General features: G+C 39.6%; 1 protein-coding gene across 12 annotated transcripts in view; it reads left to right on the top strand.

Moving 5' to 3' along the window:
- Erc1 (ELKS/RAB6-interacting/CAST family member 1) overlaps window positions 1-14,821 on the top strand; it is a 338,915-nt gene that overhangs the window by 126,489 nt on the left and 197,605 nt on the right. For 8 of the 12 annotated variants that reach the window (XM_052719643.1, XM_052719639.1, XM_052719641.1 and 5 more), the window contains one exon: window positions 9,343-9,354. The exons of the other annotated variants lie outside the window; for them this stretch is intronic. In XM_052719643.1, the coding sequence (XP_052575603.1) occupies window positions 9,343-9,354 (12 nt within the window). The remainder of the gene's footprint in view (window positions 1-9,342; window positions 9,355-14,821) is intronic. 12 annotated transcript variants of the gene reach the window in all.

Below are 14,821 nucleotides of genomic sequence, written 5' to 3'. Positions count from 1 at the left end.
CAATCATCAATACAGACTCCATATCTTCTGATTCTAGGAACTGGTGGAACTAGAGATCAGAGCTCTTGGCAGCACCCTAGGAAGGAAAGCAAAGCAAAGAGAAGTTGGGGTCAGAAAGCGAGAACAGGTTCTGAGCAGTCTAACCACCCACAAAGCCCAGCACCTGCTCAGGTTTAAATTAGCATCTCTCAGAGTTTTGCCAGTTCAGCTCCTTTCCACAAGCAGTCATTGCCTTCCCATGATGCACTTCCTTTCTCTCCAGTTCAGCCTAGAGCCTCTGGCCACTAAGCAGTCCTGCTGTGTAAAAATTATAAATGTAATGTCTCATTTTCTTGCTAGATTAGGGAGTAAGTGCTCGGGGCTATAAACTCAATATTTACAAGCCCATATTATCCAGGATGGCGTATCAGCATAATGTGGACCTAATTACATAAAAAATTCCCATTGTGTCTGTCTATTCTAGGTTTATTATGGAAATCTTTATACTTTATCTCTTTGCCAGGAAATTTCCCGAAACTAAGAAGAAAATACACATCCTTGTTTTTCTTACTGTTAAGCACACAGGGCACATTACTTATGTTCACTGTGTTCTGTGTGCAGCTCTTGAGGTACAGCTGCCACCATAAATGTATAGTAATGTTAGCAGTGACAGTTCATGGACTGTAGGTACAGTGCAGGCTTTGTGCTAGTGAGTTAGGTGTACCATCTGTACATTCGTTTGTTTGGAAGATAATTGGGTACTTGTGTTTGTGTCTCTTTTTCTCTGTCTCCCTTCCCCTCCTCTGTGTGTGTGTGTGTGTGTGTGTGTGTGTGTGTGTGTGTGTGTGTGTGTGTGTATGCATGCATGCACACATATGTGTGCGCACATGCTTGCTTGTGCTTTACTAGGAATCAAACCCAGGCCCCCACATATGATAGATAATAATCTCCCTCAGCTCTTTATTTTTATTTTGAAATAAAACAAGGTATCATAGTGTAGCCCAGGCTAGCTTTGAATTTGTTGTCCTCCTGCCTCAGCCTCTGGAGTGCTAGATTATAGGAATATGATTTGTCCTGCTTTAACTTACACATATCTTTTATATGATGGAGACCAATCATTTAAGCTTACAATAGTTAATAGATGCTTTGAGGGTTTTATTATGGTAAAATATTCCTAGTATAAATTCTATTGTTGAACCAGGTGGTGGTGGTACATGCCTTTAATCTCAGCCTGTTGGGAGGCAGAGGCAGGCGGATCTCCGTGAGTTTGAGGCTCTCCTGGTCTACATGAGTGAGTTCTAGGACAGCCATGGCAGTTACACAGAGAAACCCTGTCTCGAGAAACTAAAAAAATACATAACCATCAACCCTACTCATCTACCAAACCATTTTATATTCTCACACTGAAACTCTGTACCCACGAAACATTGTCCTTCCTCTTTGAAGATTACCACTTTGCTATGTAGTATTCAAATTTGTAGTTTTCCTTCCATTTAAGAGTCTATATATGTGCACTATATATGTGTACTGTGTGAGCATTACCACTCTTTAAGTGCCAGCCAACACTGGAGCAGTTCATGCACAAGTAGCAGGAGTGGGAGCCTCCAGAGTGAGCTGATGGGTACAGCACTTGCTGATGGGTCTGGCGAAGGGGGTCGATGGCAAAGAAGGGCCAAAGGAATAGGTGAGGAAAAGGGAGTATAACACTCTGGATAAGCACTTGTGTGCCAGGCTCTTTACTATAAACTGACAATTATGGACTGGGCATAATTATTGTGTTTTAGTTAAGAAAACTGAAGTGTAGTTTTCTTTAGGGGCTGGCCACTGAGAGTTGCCATACTCCATACTTCAGTGAGTATATGGTCAACACAAATTGGTATATATATTTTTGGTATATATATACTTTTTCTTCCTTTTTTTTTGTGTGTGGGAAATCACAAGGATGAGGGTTGCACCTCGGAGGAGGACTGGGAAATGAGTGTGATCAGGGTGCAATATATGAAATTTTCAAATAATCAATTCAAACATTATGTTGGAAAAAAAAAACAAAACCTGAGACCTAATTCTGCTCAAAAGACTTACTTCTAAAGTGATTTATTGGCAGTTAGGTTGCTCTGCTGCTAGGTCACAGCTCAGAGTCCCTTGTACCTGTCTTTCTGCAACAGTGTAGTTGTACTGGGAACCTTTGACCCAGGACATCAACTGCCACTCTCCCAACTGCTTTGGAATTTCTCAAAGAGCTACTCCTTTGGCTGTGCCATCTGGCAGTCTTTGTGGGCTCTACCAATCAGGGGAATGCAGGGAAATCTACAGATTAGCCCCCTTGATTTAGAAGGAGCCTGCTGTCAAGATTTGATCAGGGCTCTTATGCCATTTCTCTCTGGATCTGCCTTTTTTCTTCAGTCTGTGCCTGTATTTTCAATAGTGTGAACTTGGGAGTGATGATCATCAGGTTCACCAAACATTATTATCAGCCTCTTTTCCTTTTCTTTTTAATTCTTCAACTTCTAGATTGTGCATTCATGTGTGTGCATGTCCACAAAGTGTACATTTGAGTGTGAATTCACATTTGCATGTTTGGAAACCAGAGGTCAGCCTTCAGCTGTCATTCCTCAGGCACCATCACCTTATTTTTTGGCAACAAGGTCACTTACTTGGTCTAGGATTCACTGATTAGGCTAGGTTGGCTGGCCAGGGATCAGCCTGTCACTGCCACCATAATGTTGGGATTACAGGCATGTGTTAAAAATATGCCTGGCTTTTTTTTTTTTTAAATGAGTTCTAAGGGTTGAACTCAGGTTTTTATGCTTGCATAGCAAGCAAGCGTTTTGCTGACTGAGCTATCTCCCATCCCAACATCTGTTTCTACATTCTCCTCATTGCCTGCTTTAAAACATAAAGCACAGAAATTATTAGCCAAGATCCTTGTTTATTTTCCAAATCTACGAGTCTGTTTTTATTGATTATTGCTCCTTTTTCTTGGTCACAATGGTAGAAAGACTCTGTCCCTTCCCTTTGGACAGTCACTCTCTTCAGTGAGCTCCACATTGTCATAGAGACCTTGTCTGTTACTCAGCATTCCCATAAACTCCCAGCTTCAGCTCCTCTGCTAGAACCCTCCCCTAATTAGCATGGAAGCCATCTCTTGCATACTGTGGCCCCAGCTCTTCACTGTACTTCACAGTGAAGCTCCTTAAAGAATTGACTGTTGTCTTAGTCAGTGCTCTATTGCTGTGAAGTGACACCATGACCATGGCAAACTCTTATAAAGGAAAACATTTCATTGGGGCTCCTTATAGTTCAGAGGTTTAGTCCATTATCACCATGGCAGGAAGCGTGGTGGCATGCAAGCAGCCATGGTGCTGGAGAAGTAGCTGAGAGTTCTACATCTGGATCTGCAGGCAGCAGGCAGAGAGTGAAACACTGAACCTGACTTGAGCTTCTGAATCCTCAAACTCCCCCCCCCCCCCCATAACATACTTCCTCCAGCAAGGGTACACCCACTCCAACAAGACCATACCTCTAATAATGCGACTCTGATGAGTCTGTGTGGGTCATTTTCATTCAAACCACAACTGTTTATCCAATTTGCTTCCACATCCCTACCTCTAATCCACCTTTAGCCCTTTCACCCTTTTGAGTATAACCCTCATCTCTGTTACAAGAATGATATATTTGCTTTTAGTCATACAATGAGATACCTAATTCCCTGGTCAGGTATTTTGTTTGTATTTTAAAAATTTGTCTTGCCTGAACTCTCAGGCCTTCATTCTCACTTAGATTTCAAATAATTCTACTAGATGAAATGTATACGTTATATTTTCCTTTTCCAGTACTTCAGATTTTTGTTTGATGCAATAGATCATACTGTAGGCTGCTGCAACCTCCTTGGACCTACAGTTGTAAATAGATAAGAATAGAAACACTTGGTTCAGTTTAACTGAAAAAGCCGTTTCAAAAGAATGATTATGTCCATCATATTCCAAAATGTGGAAATAGTGCTTATTTCTTAATCCCAGTTGAGTGACATAAGGTAGAGCTCATTGTGTGTTTCCTGAGAGTGTGAATGGAGGTACAAAGCCAAGTGGAGAAACTACAAAATGCTGTGGACATGGTAAACACAGTGCTGTTTAAGTATGCCTGCATGGCATCGAAGAGTAGAGGAGGAAGGGTGTAGTTACACACGATTGCAGTCTTAGCACACGGGAAGATTCTGGGAGGAGAGCAGTCTATTTAAAGAAATGAAGGGGCCTAAAGGAAAGGAAAGATGTGTGCATAATTCACCTGCACGTGACTGCTTTTTCACCTGATCCTGTTTGCTTCAACTTCTTTCTGAGTAAGCTGCTTGCTTTGGTCTTTTTTATCAATTTCATTCTCTCATGTAATAGGAGGGCAAATTACATAGTTTTACAAACTTAGGCCTTCCATCACTTCCTGTTGTCATTTGTTGATCTTCGTCCCAAAGTCCCTAGTGGGTTCAGCACCTGAAAAATTTGTTATGGCTTTGTCTTTGTTTTTTTTTTTTTTTTCCCTTAAAACTGTGAAGAGTCAATATAATTAATATTAATTAAAGTATAATTCAATGTGTAAATGTTTAGCCCTGAAATGTGCTCATTCAGAGGTGTGTGTATGCAAAATTATAAATATATGCTTACTAATTTTTTAAAAATTATTGATATATGAGTGCCTGCATGCAAGTGCCCCTGGAAATCAGAGGTCTTTAGATCCCTTGGAAATAAGTTATAGGAGGTTGTGAGCCACCTGATTTTGGTATTGGGAACCAAACCCAGGATTTCTGTAAGAGCAGCAAATGCTTTAACTGCTGAGCCTTTTTTCCAACCCCATGAAGAGGTGTATTTTGATGCTCGGATAACATAATGGCTCATGATAAATACATTGGGTAAAAATAAGATTTTATTTGTTCATTTAGGAATATGCTTAGATTTTTTCCCCCATGTCCTTTAGAAAGACTGTGTCTTTAGATGTTAATTTTATTACTGATTCTAATTATTTGACTTTTTGTATCCTAAGCAACGATAGTTAAAGATCATTAGGAACTGTTATTTATCTATAGATTGACCAATCTTTGCCTTTAAACTTTGTATTTGACACTGTCTGATATATGATAAAGGCCTGTGGATTCCTACAAATTTCTAAAATATATCTTAGTGTCAAGTATGCCTAAAGGAGGTAGACATTTTTATCCTTAGACATCAGACATCTCCCCTGTTGCTCTCTGGTAACGTTTTGTTTGTTTTTGGTTTTGAGACAGGGTTTCTCTGTGTAGTCCTGACTGTCCTTGAACTTATTCTGTAGGCTAGGCAGGCTTCAAACGCAAAGAGATCCACCTACTTCTGCCTCTCGAATGCTGGGATCAAATGTGTATGCTACTACTGCCTGGCTGGTGACTTTATTTTTCAGAGATAAGGAAAGTCTCTCACTAAACCTGGGGCTCCTGATTTGGGCAAAGCCTGAAAGCCAGTGATGTGCTCTCCCCAAACAGTAGAGTGATATGTGGGTCAGCTTTCCTAGCTTTCACAGGAGTGCTCGGGGGCCACACTCAGACCCTCATGCGTGTGCAGCAAGCACGCTACCCATGATGCCATTTCCCAAGCACGCCACTCCTTTATTTGAGTCTGGGTCTCTCTGAAGTCCCCGTAGGCTTTGAACTCTTGATCTTCCTGCCTCAGAATTACAAGTGTGCACTACTGGCTCATTTCTCTGTTTTCATTTCATGTCTTTATTCATTTTATTTTAAATAATGGAGGTATTATCTTTTTTAAAATCCCATATGACTTTTAAACCTTGTCTCTAAGTGTATATTGAATTAGACTTGTACAGTAAAGCACAATTTTTAAAAAAATTAAATAACAAATTGAAGTTTTGCTGACACATGAAATTATTTTCTTTTTCTTTTCCTTTTTTGTTAAGATGTGAAAGGTTTTATTTTGACTCCCAGCTTGAGGATATAGTCCACCATAGCAGGGAGCAAGGGCAGTATGAGAGGGTTGGTCACATTGCATTGGCATTCAGGAAGCTGATAGAAATAAATGTTAATGCTTTGCTTTCTTCCCATTTTAAAAACATTCCCCCCCCCCTCTCTGTTTTCCTTCTTCTTCAGTCTGCAACTCTAGCCAGTGGGTAGAGTTTTTGGCTAAACCTCTCTGAATATCTCATCACAAATATGGCTGTAAATCTGATCACATTGGCAATAAAGATTAACTATCATATGTCTCCTCCCTTGTCAGTACATTATAGCATTCTATTGCTGTTCTTCAGAGGCTTATGGAGCTTATAGATATCTCATAATGCAAGATACCTTTACTTTTATCTATAGTAATGACCAAAAATCTCAGTAGTTCTAATATTGCTTGGAAGCCATTAGTCTAAGGAATAAGGTTGCTCATTGAGCAAAGGCACTTGCTGCAAACCCTGGCAGCCTGAATTGGAGCCCCAGCATCTAATGGTAGAGGGAGAGCTCCGACTCCTGTCTCCACATGTGCTATGGCATGCACATGTGAACATGCACAGACATACACAAATAAATAGCTTTTAGCGAACCAAGACAAACTCCTAACTGCAGAGCCCCTTGAACACAATGTGTAAAGATGGACCAAAGTAACACTGAAACTTGTTGGGCAAACACCGGGTGCTACAGTTCCATTTGTTTGCTGGCTTGTGATGGAATCATTTGGACTCTTTACAGCCTTGGGTAGCCCCACCCTTCAGCTGTGCTACAAGAGTTTCTCTCTCAGGTCGACTGTACTCTTTGCCTATAGCTTTCCCTTAGTCGAAGTCTCACAGTCCTGGCATCTTCTACATCCTGGAGTCTCCATTCCAACTCACTTCCTACCTTTGTCTTTTTAAGGTCCCTTTGCAGGCAGTCTAACTCTGCTGTGTACAGCCCAGCCTCAGTTTTGTTCTGGCATCTTTTTTTGTTTGTTTGTTTTTGTTTTTGTTTTTCGAGACAGGGTTTCTCTGTGTAGCTTTGCGCCTTTCCTGGAACTCACTTGGTAGCCCAGATCTCTGTGAAGATCCACCTGGCTCTGCCTCCGGAGTGCTGGGATTAAAGGCGTGCACCACCACCGCCCAGCTGTTCTGGCATCTTAATGTAAGCCTCTATGACACCTCCACACTTGACTCTTGTGTATCTGCAAGCTACGTGGACAGTGCTGCCATGTTCTGCTGCAAGGACAGGGTGTGACCCATCCATGGCTCTGATGCCTTTGTGCTTTGGCAGCTGAGCCTGGGAAACCATTTTCCTAGGTAGCTGGTTTTAGTCCTTTTATTTCCACTCTCAGCTCAGTCTTCTGTTTCAAGTGAATGCATTTTTGCAAGCTTTGGGGCCTTGTCCTCAAGGAACCTTTCCTATTGTTCAAGTGTGAGCTTTCCTCTAGTTGCATTAATCACTTTAATAATCACACCTACTTCCTTCACTCTCACCTTGTCTGTAAGTTTAAACTCACTCATGTGCCTTTCCTTGCCTACGTGCATATGTTTAAGAAATATCTTTCTATGTATTTCTGCTCTGTTTCACTGTAAATATGAGGAAGATCAGTCAGTCTGGATGTTAGGTGATGTAGAAATTTAGTCCATTACTTTTGAATTCACCCTAACTTTAGTTTGTAGGACACAGGCAGAACACAAGACAAGTTTTTGAGATGTGAGTGGGCTTTAGCCCACTTACTTTCTGATAGTCTTCATTTCCCCCGAAACCTTTTGAACTAGGCCTTTACCATCTGCATTGAAATTCTTCCCAGAACGGCCCATTAATCTTGGCTTACATATTAGGGCTTCTCTAGCGTCCTGCTTCAATCTCTTCCACATTACTTTTACAAATCAGTTCCAAATGCCAGAGAACCACATGGTCAAGTTTATTACATCAACAGCCCCACTCCTTGGTAGCAATTGACTGTATTAGTTACTTAGTTGTGGTCACCAGATTTCTTACAAGAAACAATTTAAAGGAAGAACGGTTTGTTTTGGCTCATAGTTTGAGAGTATAGTTCATCATGGTGGAAAGGCATTGTGGTAGGAATGTGAGGCACTTGGTTCCAATGTGTCTCCAGTTAGGGGGCAGAAAGAGATGAATGCTCTGTTTCTGATTCCTAAAGTAAAAATTAGGTCATGAAAGCAATCATGATGACATTGGGCATTATAAATCTTAACTGCTGAGGAAGTAGTACTTATTTCAGTTATGCTGACTAATTTTCTGAAAGAGAAGCCTGCCTATTATAAAAGGCAGTAATGACTCATAGAACTTTCGTGCTGTAGAGGGCCATTTAACATGGCTACTTTGTAGGTTTAATGCTAAACAGTGTTGGAAATGAATTTTTTAAATAGAGCCATTTTTGTTCATTATTTCTGTTAGATTGTATTATTCAAGGATTTTAGTAGATATAGATTGAGGAATGGTATGATTAAGGAAAAGTTCACTTTGAGAAAATTATTTCAAATTTTTTCTAGGGTATTTGTAATCTAAGAGAAACCAAAGCTGTCTGTGTTGTTCTTTTTCTTTGGGATGAATTGGGTCCTCTCCATGAGATAGAGTGCTGAGGGAGTAACCAGACTTAAGGTGGAATCTAAAAAACTCAGCTGGGGAGCTGGAGAGATGGCTCAGTGATTAAGAGCACTGACTGCTGCTCTTCTAGAGGACTGGGTTCAATTGCCAGCACCCACATGGAGCTCACAACTGTCTGTAACTCCAGGATCTGACATCCTTATACAGATACATATGCAGGCAAAATAAATAAATAAGTTATTAAAAGAAAAACTCATCTGACTGAAACTATAAAGCCTCTAATACTGGGACTGGCTAGATGGCTCAGCTGGTAAAGATGCTTGCCACCAAGCCTGATGACTTGAGTTTGATCCTTGGAAATGCACATGGTAGAGTGAGTGTAGACTCCTAAAATTTGTCTTCTGATTTCTACACATTCGCATAGCCCACATATGCGCACACACATACATACAAAATAAGTACACAAAGAAGTGTTTTAAAAAAAAAAACGAACACAAACCACCCACTAATGCTAGTTCTAGCTATTTAAATGAGAGAATAGACACCTTCCCCCTTGTCTTTAAGAAATTTACTCTTCACTACAGGAAATGGTCAATTTTGGAAAACCATTTTTAAAGAATTTTCATGAAATAAAGTATTAAACTCTAATAGGAAATGTATCTATTGAAATCTGGAATTCTGATTTTTAGCACCTATGAAGAATCTGCATGGTCTTGTCTTCTTTTCTCTGTGTTTTATACCTTACCTTGTTCATGAATGTTAGTATTTTTTAATATTGTCCTCATTAATTCTTTCTAACTTTCTCTTTCACGTTTTCTTCCTGGATTTGCTGTTTCCTTCAGTCTCACTTCAAGGTCAGTATGCTTGCTCTAAAACCAATGTAATTGAGGCTCACTTACTAACACTATTTCCCATTCTAACGGACTAGAATGATAGAATGTATTCCAGGAACGTGATGCCTCGAAATCTAGTTTTGATTTGAAGAATATGAGTTTTTCATGACAGTGGACACAGACTTTTGTGCTTCTGAAGATAATGAGACTATTCAGAATGCAAAACTTAAACCGAGCAGGTTTTCACTGAAATTCTGAAGATGTAAAGAGCAGCTGGGGGGTAGGGTGGGAGAAATTGTTTTCATGTTGTTGGCACTTTATTAGAGTTGTCTTAGTTAAGAACTTAAGCAGGGTAAAATGAGCAGTAACATTTTAAACTAAAGTGTAAAAATTATGGTAGAATTAAAATTAATAAGCTTGCATATATCATATACATTTTACCTAGCAATTTTCTTATTATAGTAGTGAAATGATATGTAGTTCCTGTTAATGAAAGCATCCATCTCTTGATCCTTATGGCTGGTGCTAGACAGGGCAAGTTATATATTTTCATGGGGATCTAGGTACAGGGAACATGGTTGCCCCAGGTTCAGGCAGGCAATGATGATACTTAGTTGTGTGTGATGTTGTGCTTTAGGTATGTTTTTCCCCAGACAGGGTTTAAGTAGGTAACTCATATTGGTCTTAAATTCCTGATCTTCCTGTCTCTATATTATATGAACTCCAGACTGAAATGTAGTCCCAGATTGGCTTTCCTAGGTTTCTCATGTGTAAGTTTTTCCTTTATAAAATTGGGATGATTATCAAATGTAGTGATTAAATGAGTTAATCCAAGTGGCATAAGGGCATAGGAAAATGATTATCAGATGGTATTATTACTATTACCCCCTTTTGTCTTTTTAATGGAATTATATTTGGTCCATTATATTATAGCACCATTGCCATATATTTCAGATTCTTTACAACACTGTGCTATTCATATTGCTTCATACTGTCACTAATAATTAAGGGACTGTTTGGAGAAGTGTGTCAACAGATGATTTTGTTATTGTGCAAATACAGAGTATATTTTATATCCTTAGTATATACTTAATACCAAGAGGCTTGTGATGGTACAGGACACTATAATTTCATGCAAGCACAGAATGTGCTGCACATAGTACTGCGCGGTATTGGCTGTACAGCCCTGCAGCTCGTGATTGTGTATGTGTAGAAGATGCATTTCATCTACAGGGATTGATACATGATGGCTTCACCTTTCTTTTGAAATGTAAAATGTATATCACAGACTGTGTGATAAAGAAGAGGGTTTATTAGACATTTTCTTCTGTTTCTTCTCATTGAAATTTTAATACTTAAGTTGAAGACCTAAGGTATTACATTTGAAAAGATACTATTTTGGTGAATTATCTTTCTCAAGCCTAACTCATGAAAAGAAAGGGGGTCTTCAGCCAGACTTACAACATCTTTTTCTTGTCTTTGGTGGACTACCTTCTCCCCACAATGAAAACTGATGAAGTTAAGATTCTAAGCCGTGTAAGGTTTAGAACATGGTAGCATAGAGACACAAGTTCTGTGTCTTCATGAATCTGAAAGAAAATACTGGATCCTTTACTGCAGAGCAAAATGAGAGTGTGAAAGATGAGAGCAGGCTGCAGAACATTAGATACCAAGAAACTAGGTGAAGTCTAGAACACTTGTAGGTTTACAAAGGAAGCAATAGATACCAGCTTACAGCGTTGAACAAAGTGATAAGGAAGGGGGAGAATCCCCTCTGCCCATGCTGTTGCTGCAAACTAAAGCAGAAAGGAAACTTCAAGATAAGCTACTGCAAAACTTGTATGTTACGTGAGTCTGCTAGTGTGCGAAAAACAGACACTACGTAGAAGGATCTGTGTGGAGAAAGGAGCTTAGAAGTGAGACAGTGCTGAGGTGAACGCTCCCATGAAAGCACTCTACAGGAAAAGTAGAACTTTCACCACTGTTACCAAATCTTGGAGCTTCCCCTTCTCCTTCCTCTGCCTAAGCACACAATGAGTCATGTGATCAAGGAACAGTTGCTGTCCTCGACATAAAGATGCAGGTGCAGATGCACTTAGGGTGGGGACTTCTGGACACTGGTTAAAAGCCCTGGTAAGCAGAGACTATTCTGTTGTAATATAAGCTTGCACAGGTCCCTCAGAGCTTACACATTGAACTGTGCAGGTCCAAAGCTTGATCACTCAGCACACCCCATGTTGAGACTCCAACTCAGTGGATGTCAGTAGCTTGAGGGGCATTCCCCTGAGAGTCAGGAGTTCAATTTATCTGGAAATATAATCCGAACTTCGGATCTAAACTGCTGTATGTTAGAACAATACGCACCTGTTTTCTCTCCTGCAGAGTCAGCTGCAGAAGGCAGTTTAGCAGATTGTAGAAACCACAATCATTACAGCACGGAAGAGATGTTGACTGACATTGTAATTGTCTTACTTAGGGTTTCTATTGCTTCGTTGAAGCACTATGACCAAAAAGCAAGTTGGGGAGGAAATGGTTTATTTGCCTTATACTTCCGTATCACTGTTCATCATTGAAAGAAGTCTAGACAGGAATTTAAACAGGGCAGGAGCTGATGTAGAGGCCAGAGATAGCTGCTGCTTACTGGTTTGGTCCTCATGGTTTTCTCATCCTGCTTTTTTATAGAACCCAGGACCACCAGCCCCGGGATGGCACCACCCATAATGGATTGTCCCCTTCCCCATCAATCACTAATTAAAAATTAATTAGCTGAATCTTACAGAGGCATTTTCACAATTGCAGTTCACTTCTTTTAGATAACTCGAGCTTGCGTCAGGTTGACATAAAGCTACCCAGCACAGTAATATTATTGTTAGTTTTACTATTGCATTTTTTAAGTTTTAGTCTTTTTTTGTTTCCTTTTTTTCTTTCTTTAAAGATAGGGTCTTGCTGTACAGTCCTGGCTGATCTAGAACTCATTGTGTAGACAAGTTTGGTCTCAAACTCGCAAAGATATGCCTGCCACTGCCTCTTGAATGCTAGGATTAAAGGCATGCACCACCATTCCAGACTGTGGTAGTTATTTTTCTTTAGCTATTGTTTCCTTTACTGTTTCTCATAATTGCAACTTAACACATTTTCCCTCTCATTCTTTTTTTTTTCTCCCCCGCCCCCCTCTCATTCTTAATGTACTTTCTCTTTGCTCATTTTCTCCTCTTGTCTTTTTAATTAATAAGCTCAGCTTTAATAATTCTAGTTTGTCCTAATAGTATTCTATCTCCTTTAGTTTACTCATTTCACTGGGAATGTAACTCAAATATCCTCTCACTCTAGAGGTGGTGGGACCTGGCACAGTGGAGCCAATAAATGAGGCAGACTAAAGTCTCATGGAATAGCCAACTTTATTCATAGCATCAGGCAATTTATACTCTCAGGGTTAATAAGAATCACATGAGTAAAGTGTGCCATCACAAGGACAAAGCCATATATGGCAAAACATGTTTTTTCCATAGAGCTACATAAACAAATAGTTAGAATGAGTCACCTGAAATAAACTCATTCCTATCTGCTACGTCTGGGAGGAGCACAAAAATACATTTAGGAGCACTAAAAACAACTCCAGGTTTTGAAAAAACTGAGATCACAAGACTCTTGGACTTCTTGGAGTTTTCTCACAAGTACTCAGAGTTCTACTCACAAGACTTTATTCTTGGACCATGTTCCAACGAAGTACCTAATTGCTTTTCATTTCACTTTATTGTGTGATTTGTTATCAGTTCATTGTTTTCATTACTACTGTCTGCTTCTGTCCTCTATTAGTAATGCTGATTATAAATTGAAGAGAAGACTACCCATTAGTTGGGGGCAATAAACTTTTAAAAACCTTCTTCTCTCTTCACATGCACATCATATGCATAGAAATGCAAAAACAGTATGGAAAAGCAAGCTAGATAACTCCCAAACCCTACAATTCCTTCATAACTGAAACCAATGATAATGAAATAGTGGGAATTCCAAAGAATTTAAAACATTACATTTAGAAATAATCATGTACTTCAAAGAGGATTCAAACAAACAAATGAATGTGATAAGGAAATGTGTTTGGGATCTAAGAGAAAACCAGCAGTGTGGATGAGAAATTGAAAAACATAGAAGAAAAATTAGGCAATAAAATTGAGAATTTGAAAAAAAGAATGGGAAAAAAAATTTTTAAATGTAGTGGAAAGCTTCACCAGCATACAGTATCCCATTGAGGAAAAATATCAGTGCTAGAACTTGAGACAAAGTATGTTTAGACAACAGTAACCGAGAACTTCAGTACATGGATAAGAAAGCAACCTAATGAGTCCATTGGGTAGAAAAGGGAACTGAGACAAAAACTCGAGGCATAGTGTAAACACTCAGTTAAATCAAATCAGAAAACATCTAGGGAAAGATGCAGACATATTTAAGAGATGTTTAGACTCCTCAAGCAGACATGATCAGAGAAGAACTGCCCCAGGATATGCCCTGGTTCAAATGTGAAAACTGCAGTGCACAGAATGTATTGAAAGCTTCTAGAGAAAAACACAGATTCGTTTACAAAGGCAAACTCATTGGAATAATCTCAGAGCTCCCAGCAGAAGCCCTAAAACCTAGGAAAGCTTAGAATTCTATACTTTAAATCCTGAAAATAACTGTCAAACAAGATTATTCTATCTACCAAATACATATTTTTTAATTGATGGAGAAATAAAGATATTTCAAGATCAGCACAAATGAAAGCAATTAATGATCACAAAACCAGCACTGCAGAAGATACTTAAAAGAATTGTACACACAGGAGGGAGAAAGGGGGAGAAAGCGGGTCATAGCTGTAGAGTATAGCATCCTAAAAATTTGATGAGAGGACGAGAGCAGCAAACAAGAACTAGAAAGAATCAGACATATCCTTCGAAGTAAATCAGTAATGACCTAAGGTAAAGCAAGGAAAAAGAAACAGCAAACACCACTTGAACCACCTTTGCTGGCCAGTTTTCTGTCAACTTGATATGAGTGAGAGTCACCTGGGAAGAGGGAGTCTCAGTTGAGGAAAAGCCACCACCACATTGGCCTGTGGGGCATTTTCTTGATTGAAGATTTGAACGGGAGGGCCAAGCTTATTCTGGATTATGTTCTCTGTGGGCTGGTGGTCCTGGATGCTATAAGAAAGCAGGCAGAGCAAGCAACGAAGAGCAAGCCAGTCAGCAGCATCCTCCATTGTCTCTGCTTCAGTTCCTGGCTCCAGGTTCCTGCCTGGCTTGAGTTTCTACCTTGACTTCTTTCAGTGATAGACTATTACCTAGATATGTGAGATAAACCACTTTCTCCCCAAATTGCTGTTGGTCATGGTGTTTATAACAGAAATAGAAACCCTAACTAAAATACCAACCAAGGTAATTCCAAAGAAATCAAACACATTCTTGCTAACTTTAGTAACTACCAGTTTTTTATTGGTAAAATATGAATCAAG

Source organism: Peromyscus californicus, unplaced genomic scaffold, assembly GCF_007827085.1.
Source record: "Peromyscus californicus insignis strain IS unplaced genomic scaffold, ASM782708v3 Scaffold_6__1_contigs__length_162567912, whole genome shotgun sequence".
In the NCBI taxonomy this organism is placed as follows: Eukaryota; Metazoa; Chordata; class Mammalia; order Rodentia; family Cricetidae; genus Peromyscus; species Peromyscus californicus.
The sequence above is the reverse complement of the archived record's forward strand: the minus strand, read 5'-3'. Positions and strand labels throughout refer to the sequence as shown.